This window comes from Coregonus lavaretus, assembly GCF_964263955.1.
Source record: "Coregonus lavaretus genome assembly, chromosome: 1".
Lineage (NCBI taxonomy): Eukaryota > Metazoa > Chordata > Actinopteri > Salmoniformes > Salmonidae > Coregonus > Coregonus lavaretus.
In genome coordinates, this window is record NC_139988.1 from 85,374,644 (window position 1) to 85,396,011 (window position 21,368).

Sequence of the window (21,368 nt, forward strand, 5' to 3'; positions counted from 1 at the left end):
GTTTGATTAGCAAACAAACAAAATATACACTACTGTTCAAAAGTTTGGGGTCACTTAGAAATATCCTTGTTTTCGAAAGAAAAGCAATTTGTTTGTCCATTAAAATAACATCAAATTGATCAGAAATACAGTGTAGACATTGTTAAAGTTGAAAATAGCAATTGTAGCTGGAAATGGCAGATTTGTAATGGAATATCTACATAGGCGTACAGAGGCCCATTATCAGCAACCATCAGTCCTGTGTTCCAATGGCACGTTGTGTTTGCTAATCCAAGTTTATCATTTTAAAGGCTAATTGATCATTAGAAAACCCTTTTGCAATTATGTTAGCACAGCTGAAAACTGTTGTGCTTATTTAAAGAAGCAATAAAACTGGCCTTCTTGAGACTAGTTGAGTATCTGGAGCATCAGCAATTGTGGGTTCGATTACAGGCTCAAAATGGCCAGAAACAAATAACCTTCTTCTGAAACTCGTCAGTCTATTCTTGTTCTGAGAAATGAAGGCTATTCCATGTGAGAAATTGCCAAGAAACTGAACATCTCGTACAACGCTGTGTACTACTCCCTTCACAGAACAGCGCAAACTGGCTCTAACCAGAATAGAAAGAGGAGTGGAAGGCCCTGGTGCACAACTGAGCAAGAGGACAAATACATTAGAGTGTCTAGTTTGAGAAACAGACGCCTCACAGGTCCTCAACTGGCAGCTTCATTAAATAGTACCCGCAAAACACCAGTCTCAACGGCAACAGTGAAGAGGCGACTCCGGGATGCTGACCTTCTAGGCAGAGTTGCAAAGAAAAAGCCATATCTCAGACTGGCCAATAAAAAGAAAAGATTAAGATGGGCAAAAGAACACAGACACTGGACAGAGGAAGATTGGAAAAAAGTGTTATGGACAGACAAATCGAAGTTTGAGGTGTTCGGATCACAAAGAAGAACATTTGTGAGACGCAGACCAAATGAAAAGATGCTGGAGGAGTGATTGATGCCATCTGTCAAGCATGGTGGAGGCAATGTGATTGTCTGCGGGTGCTTTGCTGGTGGTAAAGTGGGAGATTTGTACAGGGTAAAAGAGATCTTGAAGAAGGAAGGCTATCACTCCATTTTGCAACGCCATGCCATACCCTGTGGACGGCGCTTGATTGGAGCCAATTTCCTCCTACAACAAGTCAATGACCCAAAGCACAGCTCCAAACTATGTAATAACTATCTAGGGAAGTAGCAGTCAGCTGGTATTCTGTCTATAATGGAGTGGCCAGCACAGTCACTGGATCTCAACCCTATAGAGCTGTTATGGGAGCAGCTTGACCGTATGGTACGTAAGAAGTGCCCATCAAGCCAATCCAACTTGTGGGTGGTGCTTCAGGAAGCATGGGGTGAAATCTCTTCAGATTACCTCAACTAATTGACAACTAGAATGCCAAAGGTCTGCAAGGCTGTAATTGCTGAAAATTGAGGATTCTTTGACGAAAGCAAAGTTTGAAGGACACAATTATTATTTCAATTAAAAATCATTATTTCTGACCTTGTCAATGACTAAATTTCCTATGCATGTGGTATATTTCCTATTCAAACTCATTTCATGTATGTTTTCATGGAAAACAAGGACATTTCTAAGTGACCCCAAACTTTTGAACGGTAGTGTATATATCTTTTTTAAGATGGAATCCGCAGTAGGCGGAAACAGTGCCACGGCCGCCCCACCACCATTGTACTTGTTTATGTTGCTGAGCTGAGGAGACGCTCTTCAATCGCGGGTGCAATGATGTCAGAGGGGGGAAAACTGTTTGTTGTTTGCAGTGACTTCTTTGTTGTTGTAATATCGCAAACAAATGTGTCAGTTTCCCCATTAAGGATTTCAGCTTTAAAATACATTTTCTCCTCTCCTCCGCTCCTGACTGCATGTGCTGATGCAGGGAGGGGGGCGTTGCCGAGGCAACCAAAGACTTGTTTGCTACAACACCTTGCTTGTTACAGCAGAAACTGACTCAATCCACGAATGCCCAGCAGTCCCATTTTCAGTCAGCTGTTTGTTCCACCCATCCATCCATCCACACACACAAACACACATACACACACACACAATCCCCCCTGCTGTAACAGGCAGTACCCCTGAATTCACCCAGCCACTGTTTAACACAGACAACAGTGCTCATCCCCCCCCCCTCCTCTCCGTCTCTCCTCCTCTCCCTCTTTCAGGTGGAAGTGTAGTATGGTTTTAGAACACCTACTCATTCAAGGGTTTTTATTTATTTTTACTATTTTCTACATTGTAGAATAATAGTGAAGACCTCAAAACTATGAAATAACACACATGGAATCATGTAGTAACCAAAAAAGTGTTAAACAAATCAAAATATATTCTTCAAATAGCCACCCGTTGCCTTGATGACAGCGTTGCACACTCTTGGCATTCTCTCAACCAGCTTCACCTGGAATGCTTTTCCAACAGTCTTGAAGGAGTTCCCACATATGCTGAGCACTTGTTGGCTGCTTTTCCTTCACTCTGCGGTCCAACTCATCCCAAACCATCTCAATTGGGTTGTGGTCGGGGGATTGTGGAGGCCAGGTCATCTGATGCAGCACTCCATCACTCTCCTTCTTGGTAAAATAGCCCTTACACAGCCTGGAGGTGTGTTGGGTCATTGTCCTGTTGAAAAACAAATGATAGTCCCACTAAGCCCAGTCCAGATGGGATGTCGTATCCTCATGAGAGCCAGTTTCATCATAGTGCTTGATGGTTTTTGCGACTGCGCTTGAAGAAACGTTCAAAGTTCTTGAAATGTTCTGTATTGACTGACCTTCATGTCTTAAAGTAATGATGGACTGTTGTTTCTATTTGCTTATTTGAGCTGTTCTTGGACATTGTCTTTTACCATATAGGGCTATCTTCTGTATACCCCCCCTCCCCCCCCCCCCCCTACCTTGTCACAACACATCTTTGCTTATTTGAGCTGTTCTTGCCATAATATGGACTTGGTCTTTTACCAAATAGGGTTATCTTCTGTTTACCCCACCTACCTTGTCACAACACAACTGATTGGCTCAAATAAATTCCACAAATTAACTTTTAAGAAGGCATACCTGTTAATTGAAATGCATTCCAGGTGACTACCTCATTTAGCTTTGCTTTATCTTGGCCAGGTCGCAGTTGTAAATGAGAACTTGTTCTCAACTGGTTTACCTGGTTAAATAAAGGTGAAATTAAAAATAAATAAATAAAACATCTGGTTGAGAGAATGCCAAGAGTGTGCAAAGCTGTCATCAAGGCAAAGGGTAGCTATTTGAAGAATCTCAAATATAAAATATATTTTGTTTAACACTTTTTTTGTTACAACATCATTCCATATGTTATTTCATAGATTTGATGTCTTCACTATTATTCTACAATGTAAAAAATAATTTAAATAAATAAAAGCCCTTGAATGAGTAGGTGTGTCCAAACTTTTGACTGGTGGTGTGTGTGTGTGTGTGTGTATATATATACAGTGCTATGAAAAAGTATTTGCCCCCTTTCTAATTTTCTCTACTTTTGCATATTTGTGATACTGAATGTTATCAGATCTTCAACCAAAACCTAATATTAGATAAAGGGAACATAAGTGAACAAATAACACAACAATTACATATTCATTTCATTTATTTCATAAACAAAGTTATGCAACACCCAATTCCCCTGTGTGAAAAAGTAATTGCCCCCTTACACTCAATAACTGGTTGTGCCACCTTTAGCTGCAATGACTCTAACCAAATGCTTCCTGTAGTTGTTGATCAGTCTCTCACGTCGCTGTGGAGGAATTTTGGCCCACTCTTCCATGCAGAACTGCTTTAACGTGTGGGTTTTCAAGCATGAACTGCTCGTTTCAAGTCCTGCCACAACATCTCAATTGGGATTAGGTCTGGACTTTGACTTGGCCATTCCAAAACTTCCAATTTGTTGCTTTTTTAGCAATTTTCATGTAGACTTGATTGTGTGTTTTGGATCATTGTCTTGCTGCATGACCCAACTGTGCTTCAGCTTCAGCTCACAGACAGATGGTCTGACATTCTCCTGTAGAATTCTCTGATAGAGAGCAGAATTCATGGTTCCTTCTATTAAGGCAAGTCGTCCAGGTCCCGAGGCAGCAAAGCATCCCCAAACCATCACACCACCACCACCACCATGCTTGACCTTTGGTATGATGTTCTTACTGTGGAATGCAGAGTTTGGTTTTCGCCAGGCATTACTGGAACCATGTCGTCCAAAAAGTTATACTTTTGAATAATCTGTCCATAGAACGTTCTTCCAAGAGTCTTGATGATCATCCAGGTGCTTTTTGGCAAACTTGAGTGAACTTTTTGGACGAGATGGGTCCCATTATGCCTGGCGAAAACCAAACACTGCATTCCACAGTAAGAACATCATACCAAAGGTCAAGCATGGTGGTGGTGGTGTGATGGTTTGGCGATGCTTTGCTGCCTCAGGACCTGGACGACTTGCCTTAATAGAAGGAACCATGAATTCTGCTCTGTATCAGAGAATTCTACAGGAGAATGTCAGACCATCCGTCTGTGAGCTGAAGCTGAAGCACAGCTGGGTCATGCAGCAAGACAATGATCCAAAACACACAATCAAGTCTACATGAAAATTGCTAAAAAGCAACAAATTGGAAGTTTTGGAATGGCCTAGTCAAAGTCCAGACCTAATCCCAATTGAGATGTTGTGGCAGGACTTGAAACGAGCAGTTCATGCTTGAAAACCCACACGTCACTGAGTTAAAGCAGTTCTGCATGGAAGAGTGGGCCAAAATTCCTCCACAGTGACGTGAGAGACTGATCAACAACTACAGGAAGCATTTGGTTGGAGTCATTGCAGCTAAAGGTGGCACAACCAGTTATTGAGTGTAAGTGGGCAATTACTTTTTCACACAGGGGAATTGGGTGTTGCATAACTTTGTTTATGAAATACATATGTAATTGTTGTGTTATTTGTTCACTTATGTTCCCTTTATCTAATATTAGGTTTTGGTTGAAGATCTGATAACATTCATTATCACAAATATGCAAAAGTAGAGAAAATTAGAAAGGGGGCAAAGACCTCTTAATAGCACTGTGTATATATATATATCAGTGGAGGCTGTTGAGTGGAGGACGGCTCATAATAATGGCTGGAACTGATTATTTTATTTTCATGACGATCTTCATCCATAACCGTTGGTGACACAGTTATTCATTAATTGTACCAGCCCTAACACACACACACAATCCCCCCTGCTGTAACAGGCAGTACCCCTGAATACACACTCACCCAGCCATTAAACCGTGTGACACAGACAACAGCGCTCACCCCCCCCCCCCCTCCTCTCCGTCTCTCCTCTCTCTCTCTCTTTCAGGGGGAAGTGTAGTGTGGCATTGTTGAATGAGACTGAAGCTGTTCTCTCCTACCTGGACAAAGAGGTAAGAAGGGTTGTGTGTAGGTATGTCCTGCTATTAAAATGCCTCCCATACCATTCTCATGTCAGCTTTGTGTGTGTGTAACGTGTGTGTGTGTGTATTGTAAAAACGTGTGTGTTTTCCGTAGGATACGTTTTTCTACTCCCTGGTTTACGACCCTACCCAGAAGACACTGTTGGCTGATAAGGGAGAGATCAGAGTGGGACCACGCTTTCAGGCCGACGTACCTGACATGCTACAGGAGGGTAGGCACACACACACACACACCACACACACACCATACGTTCTTCACACACACACACACACACACCCTCTGACTGACTGTATCTTTGTAGGTTACTCAGATGAACGTGACCAATCAAAGCTAGAGGAGAAGCTGTGGGATCCTGACTGTCCTCTCTCCAGCAAACAGATAGACCAGTTCCTGGTGGTGGCACGGTACGACCTTTAACCTCTAACCCCTTGACCTCTCAGTTCCTGTTTGCCGTACCGAAGACCCACGTACCCTTGATCTCTCTAGCCCTGACCTCAAAGCTGTGTGTTTGTAGGGCGGTGGGGACGTTTGCCAGAGCGCTGGACTGTAGCAGCTCGGTCAGACAGCCCAGTCTACATGCGAGTGCAGCCGCCGCCTCCCGAGACATCACACTGGTGAGACACACACCATTTTTTTATTGTCCTGAGTTTGACTGTTCGTCTAAGGATATAACCTTCTCTAACTTTGATGGATAAACTCGCTCAAACTTTCTATCTGCCTGTGTGTGTGTCCTTGTGTGTGTGTGTGTAGTTCCATGCGATGGACACGCTGCATCGTCATGGTTACGACCTGTCCAGTGCGTTGAGTGTGTTGGTGCCGTCCGGTGGGCCGGTGTTGTGTCGGGACGAGATGGAGGAGTGGAGCGCCTCGGAGGCAGCCATGTTTGAAGAGGCTCTGGAGAAATACGGAAAGGACTTCAACGACATAAGACAGGACTTCGTAAGTCACAGTCTCAAAGTGTGTGTGTGTACATTGTGTGTTTCAAGTTTTTGTCACATGTACAAGTAAAGTGAAATGCCATTCTTGCTCGTTCCCAACGATGCAGTAACCAATATCAGTATATATACCCAATATATTTACCATAAAATATTAATATTAACGTAAGAAGCTATGAAGAGGGTCAGTTCCAATAAAATATTTATAATGTGCAGGGATACTGGAGTGATAGAGGTCGATATGTAATGGGATAAGGATGTATGATAAACAGAGTAGCAGCAGCGTATATGATGATTGTGTGTGTTTAGAGTCAGTATGAATGTGTGTGTGTGTTCAAATTTAAGCATGTGTGTGTGTTGGACTGTCAAGAGTCAGTGTGTAGAGTGTGAATAGAGTCAGTGCGTAGAGTGTGCGTAGAGTCAGTGCGTAGAGTCAAAAATATAAATAAAATAAAGGGTTAACTCAGATAGTCCGTGTAGCCATTTTGTTAGCTATTTAGCAATCTTAAGGCTTGGGGAGAGTGCTGTTCAGGAGCCTGTTGGTGTCAGACTTGTTGCTCCGGTACCGCTTGCTGTGCGGAAGCAGAGAGAATAGTCTATGGCTTGGGTGGCTGTAGTCTTTAACAATTTTCCGGCCTTTCCTTTCACACCGCCTGGTACAGAGCTCCTAGATGGCAGGGAGCTCAGCCCCAGTGATGTACTGGGCTACAGTGCCTTGCAAATGTATTCATCCCTCTTGGCGTTTTTCCTATTATGTTGTAATTTAAATAGTTTTTTATTTGGATTTCATGGAATGGACATACACAAAATAGTCCAAATTGGTGAAGTGAAATGAAAAAAATAACTTGTTTCAAATAATTCTAAAAAATAATTAACGGAAAAGTGGTGCGTGCATATGTATTCACCCCCTTTGCTATGAAGACCCTAAATAAGATCTGGTGCAACCAATTACCTTCAGAAGTCACATAATTAGTTCAATAAAGTCCACCTGTGCGCAATCTGTGTCACATGATCTGTCACATGATCTCAGTGTATATATACACCTGTTCTGAAAGGCCCCAGAGACTGCAACACCTCTAAGCAAGGGGCACCACCAAGCAAGCGGCACCATGAAGAACAAGGAGCTCTCCAAACAGGTCAGGGACAAAGTTGTGGAGAAGTACAGATCAGGGATGGGTTATAAAAAAATATCAGAAACTTTGAACATCCCACGGAGCACAATTACATCCATTATTCAAAAATTGAAAGAATATGGCACCGCAACAAACCTGCCAAGAGAGGGCCGCCCACGAAAACTAATGGACCAGGCAAGGAGGGTATTAATCAGAGAGGCAACAAAGAGATCAAAGATAACCCTGAAGCTGCAAAACCCACAGCGGAGATTGGAGTATCTGTCCATAGGACCACTTTAAGCCGTACACGCCACAAAGCTGGGCTTTACGGAAGAGTGGCCAGAAAAAGCCATTGCTTAAAGAAAAAAATAAGCAAACACGTTTGGTGTTCGCCGAAAGGCATGTGGGAGACTCCCCAAACATATGGAAGAAGGTACTCTGGTCAAATGAGACTAAAATTGAGCTTTTTGGCCATCAAGGAAAACGCTATGTTTGGCGCAAACCCAACACCTCTCATCACCCCGAGAACACAATCCCTACAGTGAAGCATGGTGGTGGCAGCATCATGCTGTGCGGATGTTTTTCCATCGGCAGGGACTGGTAAACTGGTCAGAATTGAAGGAATGATGGATGGCGCTAAATACAGGGAAATTCTTGAGGGAAACCTGTTTCAGTCTTCCAGAGATTTGAGACTGGGACGGAGGTTCACCTTCCAGCAGGACAATGACCCTAAGCATACTGCTAAAGCAACACTTGAGTGGTTTAAGGGGAAACATTTAAATGTCTTGGAATGGCCTAGTCAAAGCCCAGACCTCAATCCAGTTGAGAATCTGTGGTATGACTTAAAGATTGCTGTACACCAGCAGAACCCATCCAACTTGAATGAGCTGGAGCAGTTTTGCCTTGAAGAATGGGCAAAAATCCCAGTGGCTAGATGTGCCAAGCTTATAGAGACATACCCCAAGAGACTTGCAGCTGTAATTGCTGCGAAAGGTGGCTCTACAAAGTATTGACTTTGGGGGGGTGAATAGTTATGCAGGCTCAAGTTTTCTGTTTTTTTGTCTTCTTTCTTGTCTGTTTCACAAGAAAAAATATTTAGCATCTTCAAAGTGGTAGGTATGTTGTGTAAATCAAAAGATACAACCCCCCCAAAAAATCAATTTTAATTCCAGGTTGTAGGGCAACAAAATAGGAAAAATGCCAAGGGGGGTGAATACTTTCGCAAGCCACTGTATCTGCTGTATAACTTTTTGAGGATTTGAGGGCCCATGCCAAATCTTTTCAACCTCTTGAGGGGTAAGATGCGCTGTATGTGGACAATTTTTTAAGTCCTTAGTGCAGGGTTTCCCAAACTCGATCCTCTGGAACCTAAGGGGTGTTTTGGTCTTTGCCCTAGCACTGCACATCTGATTCAAATAATCAACCCATCAAGCTTTGATCATTTGAATCAGCTGTGTAGTGGGGGGGGGGGGGGATCGAGTTGGGGTCCCGAGGATCGAGTTTGGGAAACGCTGCATTAGTGGTTTGGACACCGAGGAACTTGAAGCTCTCGACCCGCTCCACTACAGCCCTGTTGATGTGAATTGGGGCATGCTCGCCCCTCCGTTTCCTGTGGTCCACGATCATCTCCTTTGTCCTGCTGACGTTGAGGGGGAGGTTGTTGTACTGGCACCACACTTTCTTTTCTTTTTTTTTTACCCTTATATTACCAGGTAAGTTGACTGAGAACACATTCTCATTTTACAGCGATGACCCGGGGTATAGTTAAAGGGGAGAGGAGGGAGGACGAATGAGCCAATTGGAAGCTGGGGATGATTAGGTGGCCATGATGGTATGAGGGCCAGATTGGGAATTTAGCCAGGACACGGGTTAACACCCCCACTCTTACCATAGGTACACACTGTCCTTCCTGTAGGCTGTCTCATCGTAGCCGGTGATTACAGATGTGAGGGCTACAGGGTGGTAGTCATGGTGGCAAAGCCTTAGAGTTCTTGGGGACAGTAATGATGGTGGTCATCTTAAAACGTGGGGATTACAAACTGGGACAAGGAGAGGTTGAAAATGACTGTGAATATGCCTGCCAGCTGTACTGCGCATGCACTGAGAACGCGCCCTGGAATAATAATAATATGCCATTTAGCAGATGCTTTTATCGAAAGCGACTTACAGTCATGCGTGCATTCATTTTTGTGTATGGGTGGTCCCGGGGATCGAACCCACTACCCTGGCGTTACAAGCGCCATGCTCTACCAATTGAGCTACAGAGGACCACGAGATCACCCAGTCCCCTGGGTCAGCGGGGGCCCTCGTGCACGGCTCTGTGTTATTTTTGTCGAGGCATGCATAAAATGCATTGAGTTCGTCTGGTAGAGAGGCATCGTTGGGCAGATCACGGCCGGTTCTTCCTTTGTAATCCGTAATGGACTGTAGCCCCTGCCACAAGCGGCGGGCGTCGGAGTCTGTGTAATAGGATTCCACCTTGTTCCTATTTTGTCCTTTTGCTTGTTTGATGGCTCTGCGGAGGTCGTATCGTGACTTATTGGACTTGTTTGTGTCCTCAGCTGTAGCCTCTGGGTTGTCTGCGATAGCCCTGTGTGCGTTAGCCCTGTGTGCGTTAGCCCTGTGTGCGGTAGCCCTGTGTGCGGTAGCCCTGTCTGCGGTAGCCCTGTCTGCGGTAGCCCTGTGTGCGGTAGCCCTGTCTGCGGTAGCCCTGTCTGCGGTAGCCCTGTGTGCGGTAGCCCTGTGTGCGGTAGCCCTGTCTGCGGTAGCCCTGTGTGCGGTAGCCCTGTCCTTTAGCTTTGTGCCAACCTCTGTGTTAATCCAGGGCTTTTTATTGGGGAAGCAGCGAACCTTACCTGTGGGGACAACATTGCCGATGCTTTTCCTAATGAAGCAGGTGACAGAGGTGGTTAGCTCGTCGATGCTATTGGCGTAGTCCCGGAACATATTCCAATCAGCACTAGCAAAGCAGCCTTGTAGCATAGCCTCCGATTTGGAGGACCATTTCTCGGCAGGTAGCTTAGTGGTTAAGAGCGTTGTGCCAGTAACCGAAAGGTCGCTGGTTCTAATCCCCGAGCCGACTAGGTGAAAAAGTCTGTCGATGTGCCTTTGAGCAAGGCACTTAACCCTAATTGCTCCTGTAAGTCGCTCTGGATAAGAGCGTCTGCTAAATGACTAAAATGTAAATGTAAGAGTGCATCACGGGTAACAGTGGTCTTTAACGCCCCTAGTGGCGAATGATGGAAGTACAGTATGTTAGAGGGCTGCGGGTCCTGACAGAGGTTATTGGGGCTTGGTCTGCATTTTTCATGCTGCGGTTGGGAGCGGGCAGTCAGACCGACATCTTTGGGATTAAAATATTATTCTTGTCCCGCTGATTATTTGGAAATGTTTGTCTTTCTGCTTTGTATGTGTTAGCCTACCTATTGTATTACAAGCACATCTTTGTCGCATTATTCACACACACTCAGAATTTGCTGTTTCAAGTTTAGTAGCCTACCTCTCCTCTCCTAGTTGGGCGTGCAAGATCAAGTGCGCCTGGTATAAGTGTGGTCTCAATGAAATAGAGTAGGCTACCTATGCATGGGTGTGGAATCACTGGGCAGTTATCTTTCCAAGGAAATAAAATAAAATATGATTATACTATACACTCACCGGACTGTTTATTAGGTACACCCATCTAGTACCGGGTTGAACCCCCCTTTGCCTCCAGAACAGCCTGAATTGTTCGGGGCATGAATTCTACAAGTCGGAAACGGGACACAGGGATGTTGGTCCATGCTGACACGATGGCATCGCGCAGTTGCTGCTGTTGGACGGCGGTACCCCACCGCCACCAGCCTGTACCGTTGACACCTGGCAGGAAGGGTCCATGGACGATGCTGCTTACACCAAATCCTGACTCTGCCATCAGGGGATGACGCAACTGGAAACTGGGATTCGTCAGACCAGGCGATGTTTTTCCACTCCTCAATTGTCCAGTGTTGGTGATGGCGTGCCCACTGGAGGTGCTGCTTGTTTTTAGCTGGTAGGAGTGAAACCCGGTGTGGTCATCTGCTGCAATAGCCAAGCCGTGACAAGGATGGACGAGTTGTGCGTTCTGAGAGGCCTTTCTGCACACCTCTGTTGTACTGCGCCATTATTTGTCTGTTTCTGGACCACCTGTTAGCTTGCACCATTCTTATCGACAAGCTGTTTTCGCCCACAGGACTGCCGCTGACTGGATGTTTTTTGTTTGTCGCACCATTCTCTAGAAACCCTAGACACTGTCGTGCGTGAAAAGCCCAGGAGGGCGGCTGTTTCTGAGATACTGGATCCGGCGCGCCTGACACTGACAATCATACCACGCTCAAAGTGACTTAGGTCACTCGGTTTGCCCATTCTAATGTTCAATCGAACATTAACTGAATGCCTCGATACCCATCTGCCTGCTTTACATAGCAGGCCACGGCCACATGACTCACTGTCTGTAGGAGCGATCCATAAGAAACTGCCTATAGTTGACCCACTCCTAAAAGGTAGTCTACAAAACATAGCTCAAGAGAAAGGGCAAGTCTCTCCAACTCTGCTCTCTTCAAACTGCGTCTAGCCTATTGGCTGATATAGCCCAGTAATAGAGATAGCAGTGTTGTGTTCGAGACCACCTCAAGACCAAGACCGGAGGGGGACCATGGCTGGCAAATGCGCTGAGTCACATACATTGTGAATAACATTGCGGGACTGCGGTTGGGTTTGGGAGCAGTTCTTGCGGTAGCAGGTGGTAGTCGGACAGGAAGCCAGCGGGTGTGGGAGTGGGTGCGGTATTAAAAGCTGTGGGTGCGGGTGGGAGCGGTATTAATTAATCAGTCCCGCGCAGACCTCTACATTACATGTATTAAATGACAAGCAGGAAACCTCCGGGCTGTATGGTTTCCTGCTTGTTTATAGCCTCGTACAGTTCATTAAGTGCCAGCGTGTTGTTTTTCTTGTCCTGAGGTGGAATGTTTACAACAGTCACGATAACAGCTGAAAACTCTCTCAGGAGGTTGAAGGGTTGGCATTTGACCATCAGGTATTGCAAGACCGGTGAACAATGGGTCGAGAGTTCAGCACACTATTTGTTGTTGATGAAGAGGCATATCCCTCCCCCTCTTAACTTCCCTGAATCCAATGTCCTGTCTGCTCAGTGAATGGAAAATACTTCGAGTTGGGTAGCCACGGGGGGTATCTTGTCCGAAAACCATGTTTCAGAAAAGCAGAGAATATTGCAGTTACGAGAGTCCCGTTAGTAGCAAATCCGTGATCGGAGGTGATCCATCTTATCAAGAGTCTACATTGGCCAATAGAATGGAGGGAAGAAGTGGCCGGTTTTCACTTTGCCGTAATCTTGCCAGGGCTCCCCTCTCCTGCCTCTTTTTCGCCGGCATTTCCTCTTGGATAGCTGGAAAAATTGGGTCAGAATTACACAAATAGCCCAGGGCAGATGAGTCGAAATTAAAGCTGGAATTTGGTTGGTTAGTAACTGCCGATCTGATGTTCAAAAGTTATTGTCGGTCATTTTCTGCAAAAAAATAAGGATAAACGCTAAAAGAATCATTAAATAGAAAAGTTGTGTTGGAGCTCGCAAGATGGCAGCCATACAGTATGGCACCATGTTATATTTTTGTGTGTGTGTGTTTGCATCTGAGTTGGGTTCAGAATAAACCTGGTCGGCCTGCTCATCAATATTCATGAGGGATCTGACACGCAGACGTCAAAAACATGAGCATTGTTAAAACCATCTCTCTCCTTTTCCCCCTCTTTAGCTACCATGGAAGTCTCTGACCAGTATAATAGAGTATTATTACATGTGGAAGACAACAGACAGATACGTACAGCAGGTGAGTCTCCATATCTCTACACCACTCCTGCTAGCTAGCTAGCCAGCTAGCCTAGCTGTTAGCGACATCGCAGCATCCAGTGCCAAGCTGTCCTCTGGTCTTATTGGCTAGCAGTCTAACCGTCCTCTCTGTGTTTCTCTCTGAGCAGAAGAGACTGAAGGCAGCAGAAGCAGAAAGTAAACTGAAGCAGGTTTACATCCCCACATAGTAAGTGTGTGTGTGTGTGTGTGTGTGTGTGTGTGTGTGTGTGTGTGTGTGTGTGTGTGTGTGTGTGTTTGATTGAGTGTCTGTTTGAAGTGTTTGTGTGTGAGTGTTGGTGCACAATCACGTCCATATACAGTGTGTGTCTTCACCCGTTAGAGGATTCATATTGAAGATTTGTTGTGTATCTACCTCCCTCTCGTATTGCAGCAACAAGCCCAACCCTAACCAGATCTCAGTGACCAATGGGAAGATGGCGACGGTGAATGGGGCAGGGCCTGGAGCCTACCAGGCAGCGGGGGGAGGACGAGCCTGCGAGAGCTGCTACTGTAAGTCCACCTCCCTCCATCCATCCAGCCATCCTTCTCTCCATCCCCTCATCAGAGACTGGTGAACAGTGTTTAAGAGGATGACTTATTGATCGACTGTTAGATATTGATCGTGTTTATTGATTATGCGTTGATGAGGTGTGTGAGTCCTAACATGTATGTGTACAGCGATGCAGTCAGCCCAGTGGTACTCGTGGGGGCCGCCCAACATGCAGTGTCGCCTGTGTGTGTCGTGCTGGATGTACTGGAAGAAGTACGGTGGCCTTAAGATGCCAAGCAGAGCGGAGGGGCCCGAGGAGAAGACCCCACCCAGCCCTGTGCCCAACGTAAGACCTCACCTTTAACTACCACACATCTCCCCTTTAACCCTGTACCCCAGGGGCTTATTCTGCATATTCAATGTTACTGAACATTCTGATATAAATATGTAATGTAGTACAGTTGTTTTTCTCCGTCATGGAGAACAGGTACTCATGTCAGCCCTCTCTAGGAGCCTCGGTCGCGTGGCCACGGCCCCCGCCAGTCCAGTCACATGGTGCCGGTGCGTAACAGCGGCAGCCCCAAGTCCTCCACGAAGACCAAGCAGGCCTTCCTGCTGCATGCCACCCACCTCACCAAGCTGGCACGTCACATGTGCCGTGACATCGTCAGACTGCGACGCGTTGCGCGGCGCCCCTTTGTGCTCATTAACTGGGCTGCCTTAAGGGCTGAGTGTGAGAGCTCCTTCAATTCCTAACTTCTGCCTCCTCACACACACACACACACATTGACACACACACACACACATACACACAACCACCCCCCCCCCCTTCACCCCATCCCCTCACCTCGCTCCTTCTCCTTCCTTCCTCCCTCTGTCTGTTTCTCTCTCTGTTTTTGTTATATTGTATTATTATTATATTATTATTATTTTGGTTTTGTATTTTCTCCCCTGTTTCCAATAAAGACTGCCGGTCCTCATGACTTTTGAGTTTCATCATCTGTTCATCTGTTTGTTTTGTTTTTATGTGTCTCTCTCAACTGAACAGCTATTATAGCCGTTTGAAATCCATACAAGCACACACTCTTCTCAAACATTTCTTAGAACGGGTCATTTTGTACACATGCATGCCACAGACACACACACACATGCTATACATGCCCACCCATACACAAACACACAACTTCCTATTCTCCAGGCCGCAGAATGTGAGCGTATATTTGCTAAGGTTAGTTAGAAGTGGAGGAGACATATTTTACTAAGAGAAGCTCTATTTTGCATAGCGCAGTGCGTGTTACATTAATGAGCCTTCATATGCTTTTTCTGCAAGGAATTGTGTGTATGAGATATGAGTGATTGGTGTGATTGATTGAGAGAAGTTTCATTAGAGCTCATGTGATGACATGGAGGGAGATAGAGGAGAGGGTGGCAAAAAGGGTGAGTTCAGGCAGTAGTGGCTTCTATGAAGATGACGATGGTGGTAATCGGCCTTCCATTCTCAGCTTTTCTTTCTGAGTTTGAAGCTCGTTTTTTTTCTTCCTGTTTCTATGTTGTCAAGCCAACCCCAACACGTGCTCCCATTCTGTCCTGTAAGCCACTCTCACATGCCCATATCAGGATGTTCCTCTGTTCCAGTCATATCTTCTATTTATCTCTATTTCTCCTACCTCGAATTACTCTCTATTTTTCTTTCTCTTTCTCTCTTCCACTCCCGCTCTTTCTCTCTCTCTCTTCCTCTCTCTCCATCCCTCTCATCTCTCTCTCCGTCTCTTCCTCTCTCCATCCCTCTCATCTCTCTTTCTCTCTCTCTCTTCCTCTCTCTCCATCCCTCTCATCTCTCTCTCTCCGTCTCTTCCTCTCTCTCATCCCTCTCATCTCTCTCTCTCTCCGTCTCTTCCTCTCTCCATCCCTCTCATCTCTCTTTCTCTCTCTCCATCCCTCTCATCTCTCTCTCTCTCCGTCTCTTCCTCTCTCTCCATCTCTCTCTCTCTCCGTCTCTTCCTCTCTCCATCCCTCTCTCTGTGAATGTGACAGTGGGAACTGTAATAAAGTCACAGCTGAAACCATTCTCTGAGTCCTTGTGCTTCATTTGTCTGTGTACCTGTCATCACTCCACCACACTCACCAATTGGTCAGAGGACCAGACAAGGCCTGCCCCTATTGGAGCATGGACTCCACCCATCTCTGCCTGCTTCCATCACACCCCAGTCACACCCTCACTGTGTGTGTGTGCGTGTGTGCGTGTGCATGCATGTTATGTGTGTGTTATAAGGGCTGTGCTTTATATATTTAGTGTGTGTGAGCTCTGCTGCTACATCTTCCCATAACCACCTCATACAGTAAGTAATCTAACACAGTGTTTCACTCTCAAACTGCTTTCAACTCATACTGCAGCTTGTTACAGTTTAATTAGTAGATTACACAGCTATTAGTTGGTAACGGTTAGTTTCGGAGCTTTCAGATAAATTCTGTTATCAACAATTCAAGAAAACTACACAGCATGCCGCCAATGTTAATACCTTTTCTCTGTTTGAAACATTCTCAGTATTCTTGACTGAATGACATAGTACAGCTGCTTTTGTCTGGCGCTGTTTGGTGATTGGTCAGTAGTAGAGCTGCTGTGTGGTGATTGGTCTAGATATGTTGCGGCTGTCGGAGGGGCAAGTCGGGCGACCGCCCAGAATCCGGACCACCCAGAGGAGTACCCTGACCAGCATCCTACAGTTCCTGGGTAACACACACACACACACACACACACACACACACACACACACACACACACAACGCCTAAACAATGGAGACAATTGTATGAGTAGTCCACAAGGAATGACATTCTCCTATGACAACAAAACAAGAAAAATTTAGTAATATGGGTGGTCAAATGTGTGGTGTAATGTGTTCCAGAGTCCCGGCCCGCGATACACACCCCCCGTTCTCACCGAACCCTTGGCCTTCAAGCCCCTCCCCCTCGCCGCCTCCTCTCTTCTCTCCCTCACGGTCCCCATGGCCTTCTGGGTAAACGCAGCTTCCACCACCACACCAGAGCCGAGCCGGAGAAACGCCCAGGTACACACATACACTTGCACACACACCTACAATCACACACACTCCAACTAATCTCTATCATGTTGTCTCCTTGTCCTTCTGTAGAAAACCCAGGCCAGACAACGGTACCAGTGGTGAGTAACAGTTTCTCTTTTACTAAACACAGGACTTTAAATAGGTGGTGTTCCTGCTTGACTACATTGCAGATGCATGATAGGTCTCAAATCGGCTGGATAGGTGTTTAACATATCAGCTAATCACATCATATGATATACCAATCTGCCCGATTGCTGCTCCAGTCGATGACGTGGCACACAACCATTGGCTGATGATGCAATACAACGTCTGCAATGTAGTCGGGCAGCAACTCTACCATAGACTTCAAACACAGACATTTAAGGTTGACTCCACAATATTACATCATTAAGCATGGCAGTTGTTTTTTTATTGGAGGATTATGAGGTGCTTGTATTTGACTGTCTCGTTCTGGAGTAATTGTTTGTGATTGGCTCTTCCCAGCAGAACGGCCGTAGCAGTGGAGGCGGGGGGACCAGGGGCAGTGCTAGGGGCGGAGTCATGATTAGGAAGAGACGCCCAAACTTGATTGATGCCCCCGATGATAGCTTCTTCTTTGTCTCCCGGGAGACCAGGTAGGGGTGGCCTTTGATCGGCAGCTGGCCTGATGATGCGTGAGACCGTCTTGTGTGTGATTGGAGAGTGACGGCTTATTATGCCGGGGACTGACAGCTGATTGGGCTGAAGCAGCTGTGTCCTAACAAGCTTCGACAACCATGACTCACCAAGCACAGAAATAGAATACCAGAGATCAGGGCGTAGAAATGTAATTAATAAACAGGTCACTGCTGTGGGTTGAGATCCATCAAGAGTTGAGTGAGCAAACTGGGCCTAATTGGTCTTTAGATATAGTTTTGCTATTCAACAACTTGCTAGGGTAAGGGTTAGTGGATCGTTAGTTGAAGATATTTTATAGGGGACTAACAAGGAGACAACTGTAGGGTTGTAAACAGGGCTGAGACTGAGGCCACTGCCAAGCTGACGAATGGGACTCCAGAGGTAACCAAATATTCTAATCTCATACAAAACACATCACACTCACATGATTTAATGCCTCTTAATGTGCGCACACCTTGGCCTGTATTCAAAAAGTGTCTCCGAGTAGAAGTGCTGATCCACGATCAGTTACATAAAATCCTGTATTAGCACTCCTACTCTGAGACTCTTTGGGAATACAGGTCCTGACCCCTGACCTCTTGTGCCCTGTTGCATCGTGGGTCGGCGTGTGTTTCCCTTCTTGTCAGTGACTGGCTGCTTGTCTCATTTCAGTGCTGCAGCCGTTACACAACTGCTCACGGTAAGCCCCCCACCCCGCACACACACACATGCACACTCACACGCACATACAAGCACACACACACACACACGTGACCTGGGTTACCTGTGGAGTCTGTTTCTCACTTGTGCAGCGTACAGTCCAGTCAACTTGATAATGCACTCACACACACACTAACATACACACACACACACACACACACACACCTACACACACACACACTAACATACACACACTCAGTGTCCATGAACCATTGCCACCCGCATCACCCCCCTTCTTCACTGGATGAAGGGTTATTTTAGACTAACTGAGATTGAGCAGGTTTCAGCGGAAATATCATTACTGCATTACTGGAGCATCCATTTACATCATCCCACTGTGTGTGTGTGTGTGTGTGTGTGTGTTAGGAGACTTCATCTTCCCAGAATCACAGGAATGGAATATGCTAATGAGTCTCATATGTTTGGCTGACTGACACTAACGACAGATGATGGAGATGCTCTATTCTTTATTAGAACCAATCAGAGCTCAGGTCAGGCTGGGGGTGTGTGTGAGCATAGACGCGGGAAGTAGGGGTGCTGAGGACCCCCTGAAAAATCAGAATATCTCCCCCCTTGAAAACACAATAAATAAATACATCTACAAATATTAAAACGCAGCACCCCCACCCCCAACCTACTTCCTACGGCTATGTGTGTGTGTTTCTAAGCAGAAAGAGATTAGTCTCCATTAATAATGTTCAGACATACACGCCTGCACAGGTAGAAGAGTAGGTTGGGATAGCCGGAAATGGACTGGTAGGAAATCCGTCCAGAGCCTTATGCGTTACAGTGAGGGAAAAAAGTATTTGATCCCCTGCTGATTTTGTACGTTTGCCCACTGACAAAGAAATTATCAGTCTATAATTTTAATGGTAGGTTTATTTGAACAGTGAGAGACAGAATAACAACAAAAAAATCCAGAAAAACGCATGTCAAAAATGTTATAAATTGATTTGCATTTTAATGAGGGAAATTAGTATTTGACCCCTCTGCAAAACATGACTTAGTACTTGGTGGAAAAACCCTTGTTGGCAATCACAGAGGTCAGACGTTTCTTGTAGTTGGCCACCAGGATTGCACACATCTCAGGAGGGATTTTGTCCCAATCCTCTTTGCAGATCTTCTCCAAGTCATTAAGGTTTTGAGGCTGACGTTTGGCAACTCGAACCTTCAGCTCCCTCCACAGATTTTCTATGGGATTAAGGTCTGGAGACTGGCTAGGCCACTCCAGGACCTTAATGTGCTTCTTCTTGAGCCACTCCTTTGTTGCCTTGGCTGTGTGTTTTGGGTCATTGTCATGCTGGAATACCCATCCACGACCCATTTTCAATGCCCTGGCTGAGGGAAGGAGGTTCTCACCCAAGATTTGACGGTACATGGCCCCGTCCATTGTCCCTTTGATGCGGTGAAGTTGTCCTGTCCCCTTAGCAGAAAAACACCACCAAAGCATAATGTTTCCACCTCCATGTTCGACGGTGGGGATGGTGTTATTGGGGTCATAGGCAGCATTCCTCCACCTCCAAACACGGCCGAGTTTAGTTAATGCCAAAGAGCTCCATTTTGGTCTCATCTGACCACAACACTTTCACCCAGTTCTCCTCTGAATCATTCAGATGTTCATTGGCAAACTTCAGATGGGCATGTATATGTGCTTTCTTGAGCAGGGGGACCTTGCGGACGCTGCAGGATTTCAGTCCTTCACGGCGTAGTGTGTTACCAATTGTTTTCTTGGTGACTATGGTCCCAGCTGCCTTGAGATCATTGACAAGATCCTCCCGTGTAGTTCTGGGCTGATTCCTCACCGTTCTCATGATCATTGCAACTCCACGAGGTGAGTTAATAATTGCACCAACTGTTGTCACCTTCTCACCAAGCTGCTTGGCGATGGTCTTGTAGCCCATTCCAGCCTTGTGTAGGTCTACAATCTTGTCCCTGACATCCTTGGAGAGCTCTTTGGTCTTGGCCATGGTGGAGAGTTTGGAATCTGATTGATTGATTGCTTCTGTGGACAGGTGTCTTTTATACAGGTAACAAGCTGAGATTAGGAGCACTCCCTTTAAGAGTGTGCTCCTAATCTCAGCTCGTTACCTGTATAAAAGACACCTGGGAGCCAGAAATCTTTCTGATTGAGAGGGGGTCAAATACTTATTTCCCTCATTAAAATGCAAATCAATTTATAACATTTTTGACATGCGTTTTTCTGGATTTTTATGTTGTTATTCTGTCTCTCACTGTTCAAATAAACCTACCATTAAAATTATAGACTGATCATTTCTTTGTCAGTGGGCAAACGTACAAAATCAGCAGGGGATCAAATACTTTTTTCCCTCACTGTAGTACCCTGGCGTAAACATCCCCACCTGATGCAAAATTGGTAGCTAGCTAGATGGAGCTCGCGGATAATATTTTCAATGAGTGTATTTCTCAAGTGAGTAGTTTGCATGCGCCACGGCAGCTAACATTAGTGTTACAAGCTTACAACCACGAAATTAGCCTAGCTATCTGCGTACGCATTGTGTCCGCCTCTATCATGTTTCAGAGAGGATTTTAAGGCCGCCAATTTTTTTTCGCCCCTTTCGAAATTACCAAGAAAATCCCCCATGTTCCCCAGACCTAGTGCTGTTGCCCTAGGTCTGGGATTTCCGAGACTATGAAATAATATATTAAACAAAAGGTACTAGAGACTGTGTGTGCCACACTCATACATTTTCCATGACTCTGTGACTGGTCCTGCCTCACTAAATGGAGTGATCAATATTACGGATTATATCACGCAGAGAAACTCTATTAACATCATGACTCTTTATAATCAACACTCAGTCATTCACAGGACAGCCCTGCCCTCAGGACCCATCTCTCTCTCCATCTCCCTCTCTCTTTTCTTGATGCTTTAAAATACAATGGCCTAAACAACACAAGATGCACGTACACACCACATGAGGCTGCTGAGGGCAGGACGGCTCATAATAATGGCTGGAACGGAGCACATGGAATGGCATCAAACACATGGAAACCATGTGATGTATTTGATACAATTCCACTAATTCCG

At 45.6% G+C, this 21,368-nt stretch overlaps 1 protein-coding gene across 1 annotated transcript in view; it reads left to right on the forward strand.

Annotated features, from left to right (window-relative positions):
* LOC311141957 (metastasis-associated protein MTA3-like) overlaps positions 1-21,368 on the forward strand; it is a gene marked incomplete at its 3' end in the record, with an annotated part of 28,247 nt that overhangs the window by 6,469 nt on the left and 410 nt on the right. Inside the window, 14 exon segments of the mRNA XM_084177482.1 lie at positions 5,373-5,436; positions 5,561-5,678; positions 5,769-5,871; positions 5,982-6,081; positions 6,218-6,406; positions 13,298-13,372; positions 13,521-13,579; positions 13,784-13,902; positions 14,071-14,228; positions 14,393-14,615; positions 16,521-16,613; positions 16,787-16,948; positions 17,033-17,061; positions 17,447-17,577. Of these exon segments, the coding sequence (XP_084033608.1) occupies positions 5,373-5,436; positions 5,561-5,678; positions 5,769-5,871; positions 5,982-6,081; positions 6,218-6,406; positions 13,298-13,372; positions 13,521-13,579; positions 13,784-13,902; positions 14,071-14,228; positions 14,393-14,615; positions 16,521-16,613; positions 16,787-16,948; positions 17,033-17,061; positions 17,447-17,577 (1,623 nt within the window).